Below are 22,796 nucleotides of genomic sequence, written 5' to 3'. Positions count from 1 at the left end.
AAGTGCTACTAAATTTTAATTTAATCAGGACAGGCATGTTGGCAGCATAATTTGCATGAATAAAAAATGGAATATTTGGATGTGATCCAGTATGCCTCCATTAACCAGTCCTCATTTTTACTTCTTGGTCTATATATGCAGTAATTAAATTTGTCTGTATCAGCGTTTTTAGATCATATTTTGCATGCTTATATTACATACTGAAAGCTCTTTTATTAAAGCGCCTTATGGCAAAATCAATCAAACGTGTGCAAAATTTTAGTATTTTAAAAGTTGGCCATGGGCCAGGCGTAAAAAAGTTTTAGGGAATTTAGAAAAGAATTCAGATGAATATCCTCATTACAACAAACTAGATCCAGCAATGCAAATTCCAAATATGAACGCTGAAGCAACAAATTTAGTAAAACACAAAATATGAATCTCTACTAAAACATATGACCATAATTGTATTTGTTTCACTGAGGTTTTCAAACTTGCGACCCTCCAGTGAGCGAGCATGTACATTACATATGACGCATGTACATTTCATTCAAGGTTAACCCTTTTAATCTCCTTGCTGGTCAAAAGGAAAATACAGAGAGCATATGAAAGTACGAAACTGCCCGTAGCTGCTCCAAAATATATTTTTTTTATGTCCGTCAAATCCGCTTTGTGAGGAACAAAAGAAGCTGAAACGCTATAATTTATCTCACTACTTCTCACGCAAGTATTGTCAACACTGATTGTCCCGCGACTGTTTTCAGATGCACAAACAATGAACACAAAGGCACATGCGCCTTTATTTCAAATTGATTAAAAAATTACCATTTTACCAACTTGTATAAAGTTTGGTCTGAAAGTCGAGATCGTTTTGATTGTTGCCTTAAGGCTATTTGCTTTTTATTAGTACATTTTATGAGTACAACTGACTTGGCCTGAGGTTAATTGGCAAGGTGTGGATCATTCATTTGTAACTTTAACACTTATGTACCAAATTCAGCTGGTTGCCATTGTTTGAAGTAAAAAGTTGTTAAATAATATATTGCTGACATTTAATTCAGGTTAGGATTATTTTATTATTTATTGATTTATCAGGGGGGCTTTCAAACCACTTCTCCTGGTTTGCCTAAATATTATTTTTTTTAACTAGATCTTTGTGACTGTTTCTAAAACACACAAGCCCACATGTATTTGAATATTTACATACAATGGGGCAACAAACGCCTTGGCGTGACTTCAACCCTGGATGTTGAAGTCACAAGTGCTACGTTGTCCTTGCAAATCCTCAGAAACAATCAACTAATGGCCAGGTCTCACTTCACTGCTGAGAAGTCCATTCATCAGCATTGTGTCGAGCTCATTGGCCGCTCGGGCCAGGCCGCTCAGCCACAAAATTCACTTCCGTCGGAAAAACCCTAACCTAGTTCATCACCCAACTACACTCTCACACCGCTACTTTGTCAAAACCAGCTGCTCCGAAATATTGATTGTTCAGGAGTGATCATCTGAGATAAGGTCAGCCAAAAGCCATATAAGAGCTTTATCAAATGTAAGCGATGCATTACTCCTATTATTCCTTTTTGCTAACATAAATACTGGTAATGAAAGAGCTGCACTTGCAATTCTGTCGGGATCGAAGGGGGGCGGGGGGGGGGGGGGGGGTCATGCTGACCATTTCCACTGGGTCATGTAATGATTTGCTACATTATATTATAGGCTACTACAGCAGTGATCCCAACCTGGCAACGAGTGTACCGATCATCCAATTTCACTTAAAGGAGAAGTCAACCTTTAATATTTGTTTACAAGAATATGTTATATGTGACCTAACTAGTGTAAACATGACATTCTGATTAATATTACATGTATGAAATATGAGTTATGAAGCAAAATCCAGCCATTTTTATCCATCTCAGGAGGCGGCCATTTTGCCACTTGCTGTCGACTGAAGATGACATCACAGTTGCTCAGAGCTCAGGCAACGACCAATCACAGCTCACTTGTTTTCTGAAGTTGAGCTGTGATTGGTTGTTACCTGAGACCTGAGCAACTGCGAAGTCATTTTCACGCTACAGCAAGTGTGTGGGAGAGGGGGGAAGAGGCTTGGCTGTTCGGCGGCTAACAATAAATGTGAAGTCACATTTTTATGTAACTATATTAGCAGCGCCCTCCTTAAGTTGGCGCATTTAAGAGATAGATAGATTTAAGGAGGGCATGATATGTTGGCGCCGCCAACATAACAAGGCACCACAGAACAAATATAAAGTCCGCGAGAGTAACTCATTCATCATAACGCTAAATTAAGAGCCACTTGCCGCAGAGCCCATCATGTGTAAAAATCACCTGTATCTGTAACTCCTTGCACCTTTCTTTTTCTTCTTGGTCATAGGCTCCTGTGTTGTCTCATCACTGGGCCTTTTCTCCGTTGCAAAAAAACTTTCCAAATATGTCAGTTTTTTACTCATTTTGCTAACTTGTCGATTAGCATCAGCGCTACGCAACTGAGATAATTAGGTATCTTGGCATGTGTCAAGAGTCCGTCGTAAACAGAGAGAATCCGGTCACTTTTCAAAATAAAATATTCTTAAGCCTCGGCTAGTCAACCGGAAGTATAGTAAGTTTTTTATTCTTTCAAATGCCACGGCCCGGCACTGGCCTACAGTATAACTTGCTGAACCCAAATAACGACTTGCTTGAAATTTAGTGACTACTCGACATGGCTTTTTTGATTTTTGCTACGGCAAACTGCCACTTGCTTAAAACTTGAAGGTTAAGATTTGAAAGTTACTTATAACTTACAAATATGTGACTTTGAGTACTTCCACCACTGGCCAAAACTAGTTAGTGTCCTGTTGCATCCTAATAACTGAGCAGCAGTGATAAAATCCACTTTCTTCCTCACAAGTCTGTCCACACCTTCAATTAATATGCATGCTTTTGTGATTAGCCGACACAGCTTGAAGAAATTAGGACAAATCTATAAATGATATAATGATAATGTTTTTCTAATTACAACAAAAAGTGTTTTGTGAATCTGAGCACATTACACAACATCAGCTGTGCAGTATATAGAGTACACCATGAGCCTACTCATCAGGTGGGCTGCTATTGATCTGCGTTTAAGCGGGCTTTGTTACCAGCTGGTATCAAGATGGCTATAGAGAGAATAAAAAAAACATTATACTATAAATGACGGTGATGCGATCACTTTGTCCCACAGGGTTAACCACAGCAAAAGTGTATAAAGAATAACTCTGTGGCTATTTATAGTAAAAATCCATCCTCTCACTAAATTAGCTGTACTTGCACTGAACATATGGTTGAAAGGTCAAAGAGATGCCCTAACCTCTCACCTTTGACCTTTCACAGCAAGAAAGGCATGTATCCACGAAGGATGAAGCCAAAAAGGGTCAATGAAGAGGATCTGGAAAGGACTCAAATGTTTGCTTTATATCATGTGGAGCCACTTAGAGCTATAATAAAACTTCACTTACTCAAGTTTGAGAGAAAGTCCCTTAAATAAAAGTGGTTCAAAAAATAAATCTCACATGGAAGAAAAACATGCTGAGAAAAGAACATTTTCTTTGATTAAGTTTATTCATGTTAAATGACAAACTACTGTGTCTTGACAATGCTGATGTTTAAATATACATGTTTTCACTTCACTAACAAATACAATGTATTATTTACACTAAATCAATTAACCCCTTTTGAGATAAATAAATGTTTAAAAAAAAAAAAGATCACTGCTTCGGCATGGCAACACGCATGCTCACAATGCCCTAAGCATCTGACAGTTCCTGGAACAACGTCATCTGAACTCCAGTGAAAATATTCTAACAAAAAGGAGACCACAGTCACTTGCAAAATATGCAATTCTATCTTCAAATACAATAAAAGCACAAGGGAAATAGAAACAGCCAAGCACTTAGTTAGAAATGCTTAATCAGCGAAGTGCTCAGGTCTCTGCACTAGATGCTTGTTGTTCAGATAATATACTTCAAAACAGCTCTGCTTGTATACAAGTCTCTTCATGATCTAGCACCAAAGTACATTAGAGCCACTTTAACTTTTTAGAGTCTTGAGATCCTCAGCAAAAGATGGATGACACACGGCGAATCTTATTCGTCGACGGGGGAAGGGAGTGCGCACGGCGTCTGGTGAACATTCCCGATGACGGCCTGCCTTACCCGTCGACGAATACTAATTTCTGGACACGCCCCCGCTATTGAGAAATGGCAGCATGTCATCCGTCGTCCACAATTCCCACCCCATTGACGAATATTTTCCCAGCATGTCTCTGTTTGTGGTAATTTTTTAATTTACATTACAAGGTAAATTTGTTGCATGTAATGGTCAGCATTTCCTCAAATGTTTTGTCATCGAGGCAGGATGGTTCTGTTCTACTATAATATCAAACCATTTAAAGGTTTTTCAATTTTATCATCTGTTTTATCTGAGCAGGCATTTCATTTAATATTAATGAAAACAATTGCTACACTTGTCTATTATTTACTATATCCAATGTACATGAAGTCCTTATAATAATATTTGTATGAAATTAACTTTGTACTGTAAATCTTCATTGTTAAATACACTTCTAATTTTGCATCACAAATTTCTTTTAATTTTATGGAATTTCAATTCTACTTCCTGTGATTCAAATTTGAATTGCCGCTTCCTGTTTGCCCCAACAATTCAAATTGAAATTCAAATTCAAGAATTGAATTGGAATGTAGAGCTTATTCTCAATTCAATTCTGAATTTGCCCCAGCTGGCTCTCACTCATTACAACAACTACATTCACCACAATGGTGAGTAGCATTTTCAGTCATTTGTTGTTCTTTGTTTTTATGTTGGTCTGTTTAAAATAACATGTCCTTTAGCTGAAACCTGTCCGTGGTGCAAAAAGTTTGGGGACCAGTATTTGTGCTGGAATTCTGACTTTGATTAAATTAGTAGTGACTACTAAACATCTTTAGGTGTGTGAGTGTGACGGATCATCAAGTGCCACCAAAAATGATCAAAATTCCACTTCATCTCAACCACATTTGGCTATCTATGCTAGTAACATGGAGAGACAGTCAAAAATAGGCCTAATTTATGCTCTTCCGCGAAATGGAAATTTAATTGTGCATCCATTATTGGTGACATTTTTTGTTATGCAGTGAGGTTTTTCTATTGCAAAGTATGTGTCTTGGCTCAATCTTTTAATTCTTTACTTCCATCTATAGTGTTTATGCAAGGGCCTCAAACCGGCAAATGCACTTTGGACTAAAATTACATTCCATCCTGTCTTGCTAGCATTTGTATGAAGCCCCCTCCCACAATGATGCACAAATAGAGGGGCATGTATTTGGGGAGACTTCACTAAACATGCTTCAAAGTCTCCTCTCATGCTGTGAATGTGGTGATGTGTTGTGTGAGTGGGTGACATGCAGGCTCTCCCCCCACCGCACCCCTCGCTCACTTGTCCACGGTGCAGCAGGACTGCAGTAGAAAGAAGAGGGACGACGCTTCACGCGAGCATTTCAACTATGCAAGTTGTGTGAGTTGCAGCGAGCCACGCCGGACATGTGAAGCCTGCTATGGAGGAGCCGTTTGGTTAAAATGAGCGTGAGCACTGACAATGTCACGGATTTATGGGGAAATGAGACCTCGGGGGTCAACCGCACGGAGCCCGCCCAAGTGGAGCTCAGCCGGGCCATCCCGCTCGGCTTGGTGCTGGGGGCTTTCATCGTTTTCGCCATCGCGGGCAACATCCTCGTCATCCTCTCGGTGGTGTGCAACAGGCACCTGCGCACGCCGACCAACTACTTTATCATCAACTTGGCCATCGCCGACCTGCTGCTGGGCACCACGGTGCTCCCGGTGTCGGCCACCCAGGAGATCCTCGACCACTGGGTGTTCGGGAGGATCTTTTGTGACATCTGGGCGGCGGTGGACGTGCTGTGTTGCACCGCGTCCATCATGAGCCTGTGCGTCATCTCCATCGACCGCTACATCGGCGTGAGTCACCCGCTGCAGTACCCGGGCATCGTGACGGAAAAGCGGGCGCTGCTGGCCATGCTCGGGGTGTGGGTGCTGGCCCTGGTCATTTCCATCGGACCCCTGCTCGGCTGGAAGCAGCCGCCGTCGCCGGACGACACCGTGTGCCTCATCACCGAGGAGCCCTTTTACGCGCTCTTCTCATCCCTCGGCTCCTTCTATATCCCCCTGGTCGTTATTCTGGCGATGTACTGCCGGGTGTATATCGTGGCCAAACGAACCACGAAGAACTTGGAGGCCGGGGTCATGCGCGAGAGGATGAACTCCAGCGAGTTGACCCTGAGGATCCACAAGGGCTCTCAGGTGAACGACGAGCCGGCAGCTTGCGGCGGCAAGGGCCGCGGACATCAGGCCAGAAGCTCCTTGACGGTCAAACTGCTCAAGTTCTCCCGGGAGAAGAAGGCGGCTAAGACTTTGGGAGTTGTGGTGGGAATGTTTACACTTTGTTGGCTGCCCTTCTTCCTCGCCCTGCCCATAGGTAATTCCCGTCGTTAAACTTATCAAACTAGTAAACAAAATGATGACATGCATTTTTTTTCCTTTTTGAAGCATAGCCTGCACTCACAAAAAAGTATGGGGAACACATTTTTTCTATGAAAGGTTTTTGTATGTGTTTGGTCATGTTTCCTTCTTTAGTGTGCACTGTGCATGCATGTGTGTGTGTGTGGTTTTCAGAAACATAAAAACGTTTTTGTGAGATAAGGGGGTTTAAGCTTAGCCTGAGACAGGCTTGTTGTTGTGAGTGAAAGGTTTCGGTGTTGTTTATGAGTTTTATTGCTCAGTGTAAAAGTTTTGGGCTAAGTAGCCTAAATGTAAGAGGTGTTGAGCGTGAGAGGTTTTTGTGAGTGAGAGTTTTTTTCTTCCATGCAATGTGATTGTTTTTTTTTATGTGAGAGAGGTAAATGAGAGAGAATTGCCTGGAGGTTGTGAGTTTTTTATGAGAGGTGTTTAGCTATGTGTGAGTTTTTGGTTTTGTTGTTTGAGTTTGTTGCAAGTGTTTTTTTGGGGGGTGTATGTGTGTGTGACTGTGTGTTAATGAAAGAGAGAAGGAGAGAGCGAGAGGAAGAGAGAGAGAGCGTTGGAATGTGGGAGTTTTTTTGGTATGTGGGAGTTTTTTTGGGGTGTTTAAGAGGTTTCTGAGTATAGTTAATTTTTGATGGACAAGGACAGGCAAGCATTTCAGCAGCAGTCTAAGGATTCATGTGTAAAAAGCATGCCTAAGTGAAGGAAGGAATGAGAATAAAAAAGGAAGAAAGGAAGGGGTGGGAAATGAAAGGGAGGCAGAAAAGGAGATTTCAGCAAAGATAGAAGGATCCCAGCAACAAAACTACAAATGCCAAATCTCTTCTGTGTGAATATTCTGGCGGAATTCTCAGAAATAAATATTTTGGTTTTCAACATAAAGCTTTCATTTTGTTTACCATGGGAAAGTATTTACTCATATGATGTTTGCATCTCAAATGATGTAAAATGTATTGGGGCATTCTCTATTGATTATGATATAGTCCAAATTTTATAGAGATGATGCAGTGCATTTCTACAGTGACAACCTGCAACCATGTGAATATGAACATATTATGAAGCTGATATTTACATACTGTAAATCACATTGGACCTCATTAGATTTAGTGGGTGGTAACTAGTACTTGTTGACATGGACCAATTCACTTTGGTACAACCACACTGTTCATTAATGTGCTGAAGGGATTTAAAATTGTTGCAATGAACAATATGTGGAGTGCAGTTTTATTATTGATTGTTTAGACTCCCATTTAGGGGCATTCATTGTTTACGGGAGTCTAACAATTCTTCATGGTTTACCTGAACCTCATTAGAACAACATATCCAGTATTCCCCGAGCCGCTGAGCACTCAGGCAGTGTGCCATGTGGACTCCCACCGGTTGATATACGGATGGATTTTTTGGGTCACCGCCAGCCACTGCTGCTGCTGACAATGGAGTGTCCGAAAACCAGTGTAGTTTAAAGGGTCTTCTGAAATAGTTGACATCATTTTAAATGTGCATATCTGACCAGAGAACGTTCAGGTTGAAAAATAAAATTATTATTTATCAAAATACCAACAACTTATAAAAGAAGATGTATAGATAATAAAATTGTGCAATACGCGCACTGCCTGTAACACAATTACAGCTGTAATTACAGCTTTTCAGTTAGTACATTTTTTATTAAAGTTACTCGAAAATGCATGTTGCACACTCTTGTTTGACTGTTCAACTATATTTTAACACACAAAATGTCTTACAATTGCTAGTGGATGCAATTCCTCGCAAAAATAAAACATTCAACTAACATCAAACTTAAACTTGCAAGTCTAATAATAAACTTAGAATGATCAAAATAGAACATTGGAATTGTGAATCAAAATGATCATAATGTGTCTCTCCACCCCCAAAATTTGCGATTTTCTATTAAGCTTCATCTTTTTGTATTAAGTAGATGTTCTGCTGTTAAAAAAGGCACATTGGACAAGCTTCCACACTTGTTGATCAATTAATTGAATGCAGACAAAGGACATACAAACAGCTAAATATATTAGCATACTGACAGAGTGGAATTTTTTGGACTAATGTTACCTTCACTTAGCAACATGAATTGGTTAGCAAGCTGACTATGTACCATTTAAAAAATATATTTAGAATGTATGAAAGGTGTTTATTTCAGTTCATATTTCACTATGACTGGGTAGGCATGTTAAAGCTTAACAACCTCCAAGTACACCCATAAAATGATGGGAATTATATGAGAATTATTGCACTGGTATGTGGGCAAATGTTTGGCTACTTGTAACAAGACCCCTGGGTTTCATTATTCTGCTCCATTTTCATGATGACTGAGTGCTTCTGACGAGGAGAGCAAAGGCACTTCATAGTGATATTGGCCCATGCCTGCATTGAGAATGAATTTTTGTACGACGTTTTCAATATTTCTTAAAACGTCATTTTGTAGTCTATTGCCAGCTGTTAACTACTTTAATAATGCAAAGGTTTTCCAGGGGATGAATCATTTTGGTCTTAACTGTATACCAAATTGTTATTTATTTTTATTTTAAGTGCACACTTAACAAAATCAGGGCAACAAGCATTCCGAGAATGATGTAGCCTATACAAGATTTTAAAAATCAGGTCATTGACCTTTTTGTAGCACTGTTATGGTGGTAATCATGTATAGTAAGTAGCACAGAAATGATTCAGTGTGGTCATGTAAGGACAGTGTAGCTTCCACAAGTTCCACAGGTGACATTCCTTAGCCAGCTCCAGTCATTGTCATAAGCTAAAAGCAGGAAACAAATACTCAAGTTGTGATTTAGCGATGGAAGAAGCTTCATGAAGCATCACAGTCAGGGGACAAGTAGGGGATGTTTATTCAGCACTGAACGACCAACTGCCAAAAAACCTTCTGAGGGCATTTCTCAGCACTGTCACTGGTAGAGCTCGCTGATTCAGGCTGTCAAGTGACTTAACATCGGGACCACTTTTAACTTTTTAACTGCCTTTTTTTTTTTTTACAAACTCTTGAAGACTTTTCTTTTCTATTAATCACAGATACAATATTTAGTTGTTTAACTGTTTTTTGTGAGAATTACTTGACATCTCTGTTACATGGAGTTGGCACTTTTATGCGTATTGGATCGATTGGACTACATTTCACAATTCTTTTGTGATCATGTGGCACTTTACAGCCGTGTGACTGCTGACTTTGATATGCAGTTATTGAAAAAAAAAATGCTTGAATAAACATTTCACTGTATGTCAATATAAATCTTACATGTTTATACTCTAGAAGGCAAAAGTCGCCCCTTATCAGATTTTAAATCGGTGCAATGTCCTTTTATGCCGATAACCTGGAGCAACATTTGGTATACAAATGTCAGCAATCTAAAGGACGTTTTTTAAGGGCATGTTACTGAAGGCAAGTTTCCTGAAAATTAAACACGTTCACTTAGCGTCAACAGATTTGTCAGAACAACTCGTTTCAGTTCAATTCCACTCCAAGTGGGAAAAAAAACATAGTACACAAAATGGATATTTCTATATTTACTTTCAATGAGATGCATAATTCTCATTAGCAGGAGAGGAATCATTAGTCCTCAGGGGATACATGTGTTACTTGACAACACACCATCCCCGCAGCTCTTTAACACCCCAAACAGGCACTAATGTCCTGTGAAAGGCTCACATTTAATGGTGCAAGCAAAGCGCTTCTAAATGTGACAGAAACAGCTAAATGTGTGAATCAATTGTATCTGTGCGAGCGCGACTTTAGAATTAATATTCTTATTTCTGTGTGCTTCAAGGCCAATAGAATTTTTTGGGGGGAAGGAGGAAAGCTAACAAACGTGCTACAAAGTCTAAGCAACGAAGAGTAAAATTGGCCACGGGTCATGGAGCTGTACGGTTGATAGGACAGGTTGCTGGGACGTTAAAACCAATTTTCCATAAATGTCATCATGTTGTGCTTTATTGGAGAGCGGCCTGGAAGAGCAAATAGTTCTGTCCTTTTAGATTAAGATAGATTATTTGTAATTAGGGCATGGTTATGAAACCCAGCTGCCATGTTCTAGAAAGGCAGTTTTGTATGTACAGTGTTTTTTAAAAGTATTCATCCCTATTCAAAATGTTCCCATTTTCTTTTATTACAGCTGTATGTTTTTTTTTACATTGTTTACTACCATTGTGTAGAATGTTGAGGGGACTTTTTAATGCATTTTTCTGTGGGTGTGAACACACATGACTTGATTCCCTTTAAATTCTATATATGGCGAAAGCATAACGGGACTCGCTCGCTGGAGCAGATCAGTATGTTTATAAAGAACTGCAAGACTATCTCCACTTAAGGATAATGTAAAGTGGGCCCAGTTTTGCCACGGTCAGTGGGGTGCTTTTAAGAATATACTAAAGATGATAATAATGACAATAATGCATTGAATTAACTGAATTATACAATGATTCAGAGGGTTTCACCTGCACCACAATTTAGACCTGCTTTTACCTGGTCGAAAATCTAGTCAAAAATAGAGCCCCGTGTGTGCTTTTTTGAGATATTAATTTCCACAAGATGGATGAGCATCAACAGGAAGGAACATGAGGAGATAAGAGTGAGTAAGCTGACATACAGTAAGTAGTGTCTGAGATCACCGGCTGCATCATATTATTATTTACAATTGCACAATAACATTAGAGAGAAATGCTTGACTCAATGAAGGAGGGGCACCAAACTGCCTTATTTGAAAGGAAAGAGCAACTATCACTTTGTGCACAGGTCCCAATTAATTTGACTTAGGTTTAAATTATTTATGGCATTAGCAGCTTTTCTGCTGAGGTCAATCTTTTATTGCCATTTGATAAGCAAAATTGCACCAAATTACACAGACAGCTGTTTTATGACGTTTGCAGCAGCCTAAATGAAAGAAGCCATTACATGTTGAGCCAGAGCCAGACATTTTCATTCACTACTCAGCAAAACTAACACTCACTTTGGCAGAGGTCTGCATTTCATTCTCGTTCTTTAAATCATTTAAATGTACAGCACTATAAAGCCAGAACACTGCTATTAGGTTTTACCATTGAAATTAGAATTTGGTTGAGTACAAGTTGGCAGTACCAATATTTGTTTCAATGTCAGTAGATTGGTTTCTACAGTGCCATATTTTGTTTTCAATGCCAACATTTAATGGCAGTATTCAGGCTCTCTACACAACATAATGTCCTCTACATACGACTTTGTGCAGTGACTGGTCTCAACCACTAAAACAATGTTTCCCAAACTTTATACAGCTATGTACATTACAACAATACATCACAGCAAAAAGGAAAATTCATTGAATGCCAAGCCGAGAATATGCGGGGTTCAATATGCTGTATTTACTGTATTATATTGTAATATTCTGCCATCTAGTGGAAGTGTATTGTTCTGCTTCATCTCCATAGACCTCTCCTCATAGATGGAGCCAGATAAATGTGTAGTAAATAAATGAACATTTTCAGGCTGGTTGAGAAAATTTCGTGTGGCACTCCTGTCTCTCACTGTTATTGTGTGTGGTCGAAACAGGAATCTAGATTGGTCACTGGATAGCTCTGATTGTGCCGTTTTGCTTTTTGTGATAATGCTGCCACCTAGTGGCTAGGAAAATAGTTACATCAGATTGACTTGCAGTTGGACCCGATTTACTCAAGACATATTTTGGAACCTACTGTAAATATATAATACGAATGCACGGAGTTAAAAAAAAAATGGGAGGAAAGTTACATGCACTATTAATATTCGCACCGGTGATATTTTTCTTTTTTCTTCTTCAAATATCACTAAACAAAAATATTCAAAATGTAATTGATGTGCAGACTCGCAGTTTTAAATTGTTTTTTGAATAACAATGTAACTTTCAAGGCCATTTTTATGCAGATAAAATCTGAACATTGATTGACCACCAAACAGTGACATAAAATAGATATGCAGATTACTTTTGTACACTCTGCCATCTAGTGGAAGATCATTTAAGCTTTCTGCCTGTACGTCGTTCAGTTAGCTGTACAAAGATAGCATTAGCTGTATATGTTTAACCTCTCACAGTCACAGCACACTAATGTGCCACAGTACACTGGCAGGAAATTACTGATCGACCACCACCCAATGAGTGATATGTTTTGCTCTCTGTTTTATTGCGCAGGCTCTTTCAATGTGAACCTACGCCCACCTGAGGCCCTCTTCAAGGTGATTTTCTGGTTGGGCTACTTCAACAGTTGCCTGAATCCCATCATCTACCCTTGCTACAACCGCGAGTTTAAACTGGCCTTCATCCGCATCCTCCGATGCCAGTGTCATCAACGCAAACGCCCCAGGTGGAGTTCATATAATTACCGTTCCTCCACCTTCAGCTCCTCCGGACATTCACGCAAAGGCTCCAATGACCACACCCCCGGCTGCGGGAACGGCAGTCAGCGTACTCTGCCGTCCTCGGCAAGCCCGAGCCCCAGCTACCTCAGCAAGGGTCTTCCATCGTGCCCTGAGGGCGAGGCCTTGTACACCTGGACTACAACTCCCTCTCCTTCTCCCAACATACTGCCTGGCAGCCACATAGACTGCCAGCGGGGTTGTCTCATCACAGCAGTCAAGGGAGGGGAAGCAGGAGATGAGATGGGAGTTTTTTCTTTTTCCTTTGGTAAGGAAAAAGACAAGGGAGTGGTTGCAAAAGACTGTACGGAGCCATCTTATAACATGTGACTGTAGATGATGACTATTTATCCGTCTCTGAAAAATAATGGTTCTCTATGAACAATTTTATGTCAACACAAAATGATCTAGCTGCTGGGATTTGTTTATACGTGGGGGCATTTACACAGTTAAGGAAGATGGACAAAAAGAGGGGGCTTGCGAAAGTTAAAAAATAATTTGTGCTACAAAATCCGCATCTTATCTGTAAACCTGAATGTGACCTGACTGATGTACAGTAAAATGTGAGAAACTATTAATTTCAGTCTTTTGATTTGTTAATGTAATGTTGTGAAATTAAAATATAACATGGTTTGTGAAATGGTGTATTAGTTTCCTCATTCGAAAAATTCATGTTACAAATACGAGAAAAATACTGCAAATAATTTTACGTTTGTGGAATAGGAGTAAAGCAGCAAAATCCACCTGTTTTTATCCATCTCGGGCGGCCATTTTGCTGCTTGCTGCCAACTTATAATCGCATCACAGTTGCTCAGGGCTCAGGTAACAATCCGTCAGAGCTCACCTGTGTTGTGAAACTGGGCCGTGATTGGTCATTACTTGAGCAAATGTGATGTCAACAAACGGCAAAATGGCCGCTTCCAAAGATGTATAAAAATATTTTATATTTTGCTGCTTAAAGTACAGGCTAAAACTTTGGACTCACTTTCTTATTCAATGCCATCCATCCATCCATTTTCTTAACCGCTTATTCCTCACAAGGGTCACGGGGGTGCTGGAGCCTATCCCTACCCCGCCTACTGTCTTCGGGCAGTAGGCGGGGTACACCCTGAACTGGTTGCCAGCCAATCCAGGTCTTATTCGATGCGTTTGCTTTATTCTCATGATTGGTTACTTTATAGATTCACTCTGAAGGCATCAGAACTCTGTAAGAACCGATGTCGAGTTATGTATTTAACAAAAACAAAAAGGTGAAATAACTGAAAACATGTTTTATATTATAGATTCTTCAAAACATGCTCTGGTTACTTTTTTGCATATTTTTGGCATTCTTACCTCTGGGAACTCCTTAAAGACGGTTGCAAAACTCTTTCAGGTGACTACCTTTTGAAGTTCATCAAGAGAATTCCAAGAATGTGCAAAAAAAAAAAAGTAATCAGAGAAAAGGTTGGCTATTTATTTATGCATTTATTTTATTATTTTTACCTTTTTTTGTTAAGTACATAACCCCACATGTTTTTGTTACTTGTCATAGTTGTCATCATAGTTTCCAAACTTTTGGCCTGTACTGTATTTAACAGCCGTGTTTTGAATAGTGCGGGCACATCATGTTATTTTTGGATTGACATCCCTTTAAAAAATATTTTTTGCCGTTGTATAGATGCATTTCACCTCTCACCAAGTCAGGTAACGAGGATACGTGTTATGAAAAATGGATGAGTGGATGCAATATCATGAATGTGTGCCACTGAGGCGTTCACATAAAACAGCCATCTTTAATAAGGTAGTGAGAGACGCCTAAAATGAGTCACTCACTGACTCAATGATTCAAATATACATTTTATTATCATTATTATGACTGGAGCATTACAGAAATGGGATTTGTGATTGATTTGGTTTCTCCTTTTGTATGGAGTAGCTCCATGCTTAATAATAATAAAAGCAGCAAGTAGGCTAAGCCAAAGGGGAGAAATTGGTTGTAATTCGCCGTGTACCTCGCCTCTTGCCCAAAGTCAGCTGGCATCGACTACTGGCATGAAGAGTTTCACAATTTCAAGATTCCCCCTTATTCCACAATTTGCCTACTAGAGGCCTACTATGTAACACATATAAAAATGTTTGTGTCTTTTGGGACACTTTGGAAAAGTCATCAAATTTCACAGTGCATGAATTTACAGCTTGTTTTTTTTATTACTGCCAACTGTCAAAATGGGTCACATTTGTTCCAAACAGTAGTTAAGGGTTAAAAGAAAAGTTAATTGTTGTAATTTGTAATCTGATGAATGGCATAAGGGTTGGTGTCCGAATGTGGCCAAATGTCTCCATTGGGCAGCCCTGTAGCGTGTTGACCACCCTGTGCCATCATCTCCACGGTCAGCGTGTGGGCAGCGAGCATGTCCGCCGTGCGATACGACTGAGTGAGGCGGCGAAATGACGAAGCGTCCGAAAGCGAGAGTTCGTCATCGTCGAAGAGGTCCCCTGTGAGGTCCTTGTGCTGTCTGCTTGATTCTTTCAGCTCGTCGTGGAGATCCGACACCAGCTCCTTCACGTCCTTCACCAGGGTGGAGTGCACTCCAAACAAACAGAGCAGGAAAACCAGACCAGCGCAGATCCCGGAAACGAAATACAAAGCCACTCGCTCAGGTACCCCTGAAAAGGAATGCGGGTATATCGCAAATGACTTATATAACATATATTTGGTGCATGCAACTATAAAACCAAATCAACAAGAAAGTGCTTAAAAAAGACCCCTTATAATTGAAACAATCTGGTATAAACAGCAAGGCCTTCAGCTGTTGTTCATCATTTTATGACAGGACACATTTGTCACATTTGTGTTGGATTTTTTTCCCACAATTTAAAACCGTTAAAATGTCATAATATCATTGATAGATGACTGTGTATTGGGTTGGGTTATTTGTCATATGTGACTGTTTCTGGGTTGGGTCATTGCGTCATTGTGTTATGATATTAATTTTGACAGTTGCTTATGCAGTTGCTATGTTCCTTATGATGGTAATGTGGTCAGTTACTATGCAGTTTCTAGAATGGACAGTACCTATGTTAGTCACTTTTAGTTTGGTCACTCATATTTTATCATATAGACCTTTATTCTGTCATAATGAATGATATAATAATGAACCTAGCGAGATTTACTGGACTGAAATACACTTTTTACCTTGGGGTTCCTTAGACGAGGTTTTCTCTCAGCACATTGAAGTTTCTTCAATGCAAGCTTTCTTCCTTGCAAGCTGTCTTTCATATGTTTTGCTTCAAAGCCCCGCTCAAGGTTTCTCCGTCAAGTGTTTTCTTTAAGGTCATCTGAATCCAGCCCAGCTACGTTTTTACATTGTATTTTTGTATATAAAGACTATCTGTTTCACAACTCCCGTGTCTTGTCTACTTTTGGGTTCAAAATCTGCTCCTCACATGACATGTGACATACTCCAAGGATCAAGAATTACAGCACACTCCCAGGACTCCCCCGACTTTTTAGAACCTCACCCTACCTTGCTCACAGCCCTTGTTTTTGTATAGTTTTTGACTATTTTTGTTCTGCCGTCTGTTTATTATGTGTGTAATGCAATTATTGACCACTAGATGGAGGCACAGTGTGTTGTTTAACACAAAATTTGAAAGAAAAACAATGAAAACAGCCTAGTTTTTGCTGAAGAGTATTGAATGTCACATTCTCTTTAAACCTGCTTTTTACACCCACATAAAGTGGTCACTCTGGGTTCATTGCGTAATGTACATCCTTGGGGATTATTGTTTATGTATATTGTGAGATAAAATAAGTTTATTAGTTTGGACAAATAGGATTTGTTAACTGTTAAAACGCAGAGGGATTGGTACACTGTTCCACTATCTGAACAATATTTTTGTGTTATCCATTTCTCTCTCTCTCTCTCTCTCTCTCTCTCTCTCTCTCTCTCTCTCTCTCTCTCTCTCTCTCTCTCTCTCTCTCTCAATAAATGTTTAAATGTGTGTTTATAGACCTTTAAAAGAAATCAAGTGCCTTAAAAGTTATAAAAACATATACTGTAAAATGACCACTTTAAAGGCGTGTGTCGGTAACTCAGTGCACATACCCAACATTTTTTCTATCATCTCCAGAGAGTTGGTTAGTAGCACATTTTGAGGCCTGTAGGTGGGGCCAGTGTACCATCCACCTGCAGGCAAGAGGGGCCTAGGCTCAGACGCCAATCAAACTGCATGCTACCAAAAACTTGCATGCAGCAGTGTAGTAGTGGTGGTGCCGTTTACACTCACCGTGTGTGTAGTCTGAGATCATGAAAGGATCTGTTGTCCCTCTACCAACGTCTTCCATAAGATACCTGGGCACTTAGATAGATAGATAGATAGATAGATAGATAGATAGATAGATAGATAGATAGATAGATAGATAGATAGATAGATAGATAGATAGATAGATAGATAGATAGATAGATAGATAGATAGATAGATAGATAGATAGATAGATAGATAGATAGATAGATAGATAGATAGATAGATAGATAGATAGATTTATTATTATTTATTTAATACATCTCCCACCCTCACACTTTTGCGCTCGTGGATGTAAAGTGTCATGTCAAGTGCCAGTTACAAAAAAAGCATGCAAATGACAGTTAGTTGCTCACCACAAGTGAAGGACACTCGCAGGTGTTTCCTGGTGCCGGGGAAACACGGGTCCCCAAAGGTTTGAGTGTCAGCCAGCACTGAACAGTTCGCTCGGCCGTGACACCGACGTGAAACCCTCCTCAGAGCAGATGCCGACAAGCACTCTTGAAATGCACAATTATAGCATTTTCACCAGTGGTGGGAAGTCAGCACACTATCAGAAACACTGACCTACATTTGCAAACTCAATTTGAATATTTGTTAGAAGAAAGTTCAACTGGCAAAACACATCTGGAGCGATCTGAATGAGTATGTTTAATAATCAGCATCTCTGGTGAGTAGTTTAAGATGCATTTTCACTGATTTTCACTATAAGAGGAGTGAAACAAAACTATGTCTGGTTTATCAACAACACAATTAACACCGCAGGGTAAGTTTCATCGTGAGTGTTGCTGACCCATGTCCACCAGTGTGCCCTGTCCCTGAGGACACAAGGGGCTTCCATGCAGCAGGTGTCCAAAAGTGGCTGAGTAGATAGCCAGCACGCTGTCATTCTTACACGCCAACCTCAAGCGTTCATTCTCACAAACCACTCTCGTGCGGTGCTGAACTGCAAAACACAGAAAGACACCCAAGTTACACATAAAAGAATGAGAATAGCACACTGAAACAACCACATTGCTTTAGTCCCATGGCGCAACAAATGTAGAAAGACAGTATAATACTCACAGGCATTCTTTATCCTCTGCGAAAAACAACTAATGCAATTTTTTTAAGGAGCTGTCACTGTCTCCATACTGCCCCCAAGTGGCCAAGGTGTGCACAGCAAAGAGAGCAGCACATTGTTCATTGAATTAATCAAGAAATGCGACAAAAGTTATTGAAGTCTTCACATTCTATTTATATCATTAATGTATGTTTTTTTTTGTTTTTTTTTACAAAGTACAATATTATAGCGTGCTTGTTTTCTTATTAAAAAAGCATGTCAAGCATTACGCTTCATGTAATGGATTAATGGCATTTCCATTCAAGTCAATTTGGAAGAATAATTTGAGATGCAAGTGTTTTGAGTTACTAGTGTGGTCAAACAGAACTAATTAAGCTCATATCTCAAGGCACCACTTGTTTAAACCTTTTTAGGGGCTTATTTTCTCAAAATCCACTTCCAATAGCGGGACAACACTGCACTGTGTTTTCATGACAACAGATGAGGATTCAACCCTAAGTCTTTTTGAAACAGGACGTGCAGGTGTGTTGGTCCTGGTGAACTGTAGGTGGAAAATTGGTAGTACCCTCGAAAATCTTAAAACTTCAACCCCCAGAGGCTGTTTCAATTAATAAGTCTCTAGAATCGGCAGCCAAAAAGACACAGGAACTCTATTTTGGACATTTTCAGAGCTCAAACAGCTTTTTAACCCTCTATACTACACAAATTTGTGACACTAAATTAGAAAACATTTCAGTTTTTGTCATTGCAAGAATGGCAGAAAATTGTGATTACTCGCCAGCGGCCATACTAATCTCAACTCATCTTCTACCGCTACTTACCTGGTCTGCACTTGTAGTACACCAGTAGGTACTTGCTGGTGAGTGGGCAGGGGTCGTGCCCAAACACGGGGCCGAGAACGGGGATTTGACATGACCGCTCATCCTGGCACTCTGACAGCACTTTCTGCATCCGAAAAAACAAAAACACAATCATTTTCCCAAAACAGTGAATGTGCCTTATTAGCACAAAAATTTAGCACAACAATCACCTTGATAGCGACCGGAGAGGAACACTCGACGTCCTCGGTTAGATTTGTCTCCTGGCTGGGACACAAATAGTGTTGAGGAACGCGCCGTCCAAAGAAGGCTGATAAGACGGCCACGGACGTCCTGGCAGGACACTCGATGGTGAGTGTTTCCCCTTCGCAAGCATGAGCCGTGTGGTTTTTCAGAACACTGTGGAGATACACTGCGAAAGAAAAGAGAAACCCGGCTTATGACATAACTACAAAATGTTTGTGCTCACTTCATTCAAAAACATGGTTGAGGTTTGAGTAAGAAGGTTTGTGTCGATTATGACATTTGAATTATTGCATGACACAACGCCATTTTTAAATCCCAATTGCCAAATGGGTGGCGGTGTCGCAGTTGTTGGGTGGAGCGCTTTGAGATTTATTGGACGATGACCACACATGTAAACAAGCACAACAATAGACAAGCGTGTGTGTGCGTGTGTGCGCGTGTGTGCGCGTGCGTGTTTGTCTGTTTATTTTGGGCAGTACCAGGCACTAGCTCACAATGAACTATTATTAGACCTCCCAGAGCATGAAAACATACGCATACATACACGCGCACACATTGCAACCTTTTTCACAAACACAGAAGATATATCAAAACAATGCTCACAAGTCACAATACAATAATATTGTCAAACAGAAGTACAATCATGTTACTATGAGAGCAGAAATTCCACATCGTCTCTACTTTTTAAATTTTCCTGTTTGTATTTTAAAGATAAAACAATTATCCCCGCTTTATGTTTATGTGTTAAATTGGGGTGAAATAGCGGATGCTTGTGTGTGTGCGTGTTTTTCAGAAAACACAAAAACGAAACTAATTACTGATTCTATCATACTTACCAGCAACCCGAGGAGGTGTTTAAGGCCAAAAAAAAACCGGTGATGATATGCGAGAATGATAAGCATGGAAAAGAGTTTTGAAAATAAATACATCTGAAAATTTTTACATTTTTGCCCCCCTGTATGTCTGTTGTTTGGCTACTGAATTTACATATCTAATATATAATTCATAAAGAAATGAAAGTGTGGAGGGAAGGATAACAAAGCCAGGAAAAACAACAATTAAAATATATACATCCGTCTATTTTATGAACTGCTTCCACAAAAAAAAAAAAGCTTAAAAATGAGTCAATTCTACAACACTACATAACTGGAAGGTTAACTCTCATTCTGCTTATCTCTGCGTAGTTACATCAATTTTCTGCTCTCTATTTGTAAAACAATACATGACCATAAGAGTACTTACAAGAGAAATCAGGGGCCGACTGGGCAGTATTGATCCCAAGAGCCAAAAAACAGAGAAAGCAGCCGAACCTCCTCAGCGCTGTCATTGTGCTCTTTTGTTGTAATCTCGTCTTGCATTTCTGTTAATGGCCCTGCAGAGATCAATGACACCATTGTTTTAAACATAAGGGCACTTTTAACTGAGAATAACTAACTAATGTTACGTCACTCTTGTTTACATGTTTGCTCTGTATTTCTGAAATATGATTAAATTTGACCTTTCACACAAATGCACTTTATTTCTGTGAAATGGAGTAAACCAGAAAGGTTTTTCTTTTTACGGTATTTGATAATAAGCCAAGTGATGCTAAACTAAACTAAGCTGTGCGTAAGGCAGACACATTTTATTTTTATTATATATTTTTTTCCCACATTCTTTAGAATTTACTGGTCAATGGAGTTTGTCGCAGCTGACTTTTAGCGAGAGATGTAATGATTACTCTGCCGTTGCACAAATCTGCTCTCTCACACTTCTGTTTATTACACGTTGTCATGGTGCTGGTTTTGTTATTTGACATTTCAGTTTTATCTCGGATGCAGGATTTCTTTTTTTCTTCATGGTAAAAATCCAGTTTCTCTTGTTGTCAACATAGAAGGTCCTGTTCACTGAGATAAGACATTTTTTTCAGGATGTTACTTCCAGTTGCTGTGTGTGCGCAGCAGAGATATGTGAGTGCCTCTTAACCAGATAGCACCTTCGTATCGTTTTGTCTATGAGAGGGAGAGAGAGAGGGGCAAGTGAAAGGTCATTGGAGAGCTCTCGCATTTCCCGTTTTTCCTGATGTTTCCAGGAAGACTGGAAATTCCAACTGAGGGAATATCCTTACAACAATGCCAAAATCAGCACTTTCATTTACTATGTGAACATTTGTTTTGCTTTTCTTCCTCAAGCATGCTGTTGTCATGGCGACCAAACACTTGACACGTCATACATTTCCTCAGATGAATGGTGAATGGAATCATTTGTCACACAATCTCGAATAAACACTCCCTCCACGGCAGCAGAGTGGACAATATAATGATGGCTTATCATTTTATTCAATATTTGCGGCACTCCCTCATTATTGGGCAGGCAAATTCCATTCAACTTGGCTAACAGGGTCAAACCCTACTAGCCCAGCTATCCTGGAATACCGTGAGCCACATAATCCAGATAGCAGGAACACTCCCTCCCTTCGAGTTCCGGTAGTGGATCGTTAATTTTAAGGTTTTCTTAGGAATTTCAACGTGATATGTTCATATTCGTCACGCTCCCACAAAGTGATAAAAACTCCTCAAATCATTAGCGGGGAAGATAAGCGGAACGTAGTTGGCACTTGGTATTATTTAATGCCCTTTTTCTTCAAATTCGTTGTAAGGGGAGGAAGTACTGAAGAAGGGAGTTTTAAATTCCACGTACTTAATTTATAGTAAAGGATACCCACTTACAGTAAATCCCCAAACTAAGTGTACCTCCGCATTCAGGTCTCCTTAATGTCCTACTATTGTTAAGGGATTGCCACTTAATCCAGTCATTGCAGAATGACATTTATTCATTTTGTATGGCAAAAAAAGGGCAAAAATAATTGGTCCATATCATTGTGCCTTTTTATGTTACGTTTTAAAAATGTTGCTCTTTTTTTTGCCCATACTCACCCTTTAAGTTGACAAATCCTAAAAATAGAACTGGTGTTAGAAAATACAACAACAATACTGTATCTTAATGTATTAAATTAATGGATGTGAACTCAAATCATTCAGAGACCTGCGAAGAATATCAGGTCACGTTTTGTTATATATTACATTCTAATAAAAATACCAAATAAATATCCATTGATTTTCTTTCATTAGAGGTTGGGGTGTGCTGAGCCAATCCCGGGTGACTTTGGACGAGAGGATGCGTACACCTTGGACTGGTCACCAGCCAATCACAGGGCAGCTAATTAAATGATATAATATTCTAATTTAATTCTGCATAGAATTAAGAAAATGTGTTCAATGCAGTTTAATGGATGATGTGCTTCTTCTTCTGGTATTGCATGTAATGGCCACATGGGGGCAGTGTTAAACACACACCCAAATCTCCATGGGGACAGCTACTACTCCTCAGTAAGATGAAGTATTATTGAGCAGTCTTCGCAGAGGATAAAGAATTTATGCCTGTGAGCATTGTTGTCATCTATCTA

The 22,796-nt window shown here is 39.7% G+C and overlaps 2 protein-coding genes across 2 annotated transcripts; one reads left to right on the top strand and one right to left on the bottom strand.

Annotated features, from left to right (window-relative positions):
• Positions 1-5,377: 5,377 nt before the first annotated feature.
• On the top strand, positions 5,378-13,577 carry LOC144059694 (alpha-1A adrenergic receptor-like). Its single transcript, XM_077578958.1, has 2 exons — positions 5,378-6,505; positions 12,714-13,577. The coding sequence occupies exons 1-2, from the start codon at positions 5,590-5,592 to the stop codon at positions 13,265-13,267; spliced, it is 1,470 nt and encodes a 489-aa protein (XP_077435084.1). The 5' UTR covers positions 5,378-5,589; the 3' UTR covers positions 13,268-13,577.
• A 1,255-nt stretch (positions 13,578-14,832) lies between these two features.
• On the bottom strand, positions 14,833-21,125 carry LOC144059537 (protein eva-1 homolog C). The gene is made up of 9 exons (XM_077578692.1): positions 21,072-21,125; positions 20,594-20,711; positions 19,318-19,517; positions 19,109-19,232; positions 18,018-18,170; positions 17,581-17,724; positions 17,210-17,281; positions 17,029-17,109; positions 14,833-15,586 (listed from the first exon to the last, which is right to left on the bottom strand). The coding sequence occupies exons 1-9, from the start codon at positions 21,123-21,125 to the stop codon at positions 15,192-15,194; spliced, it is 1,341 nt and encodes a 446-aa protein (XP_077434818.1). The 3' UTR covers positions 14,833-15,191.
• Between the last annotated feature and the right edge of the window lie 1,671 nt (positions 21,126-22,796).

Source organism: Vanacampus margaritifer, chromosome 10 (assembly GCF_051991255.1).
Source record: "Vanacampus margaritifer isolate UIUO_Vmar chromosome 10, RoL_Vmar_1.0, whole genome shotgun sequence".
NCBI classification, from domain to species: domain Eukaryota; kingdom Metazoa; phylum Chordata; class Actinopteri; order Syngnathiformes; family Syngnathidae; genus Vanacampus; species Vanacampus margaritifer.
The sequence above is the reverse complement of the archived record's forward strand: the minus strand, read 5'-3'. Positions and strand labels throughout refer to the sequence as shown.

What these genes read in the sequence shown, in the direction of transcription:
- LOC144059537 (XM_077578692.1), bottom strand. Translation starts at nt 21,125, where the DNA reads ATGACAACGTGTAATAAACAGAAGTGTGAGAGAGCAGATTTGTGCAAC. An exon ending in GTCGGCCCCTGATTTCTCTT is followed by an intron (nt 19,518 to 20,593) that starts GTAAGTACTCTT and finishes TTTCTTTCGCAG; the next exon opens with TGTATCTCCACAGTGTTCTG. An exon ending in GCGAGTGTCCTTCACTTGTG is followed by an intron (nt 17,282 to 17,580) that starts GTGAGCAACTAA and finishes TATCTATCTAAG; the next exon opens with TGCCCAGGTATCTTATGGAA.
- LOC144059694 (XM_077578958.1), top strand. Translation starts at nt 5,590, where the DNA reads ATGAGCGTGAGCACTGACAATGTCACGGATTTATGGGGAAATGAGACC. An exon ending in CTTCCTCGCCCTGCCCATAG is followed by an intron (nt 6,506 to 12,713) that starts GTAATTCCCGTC and finishes TTTATTGCGCAG; the next exon opens with GCTCTTTCAATGTGAACCTA.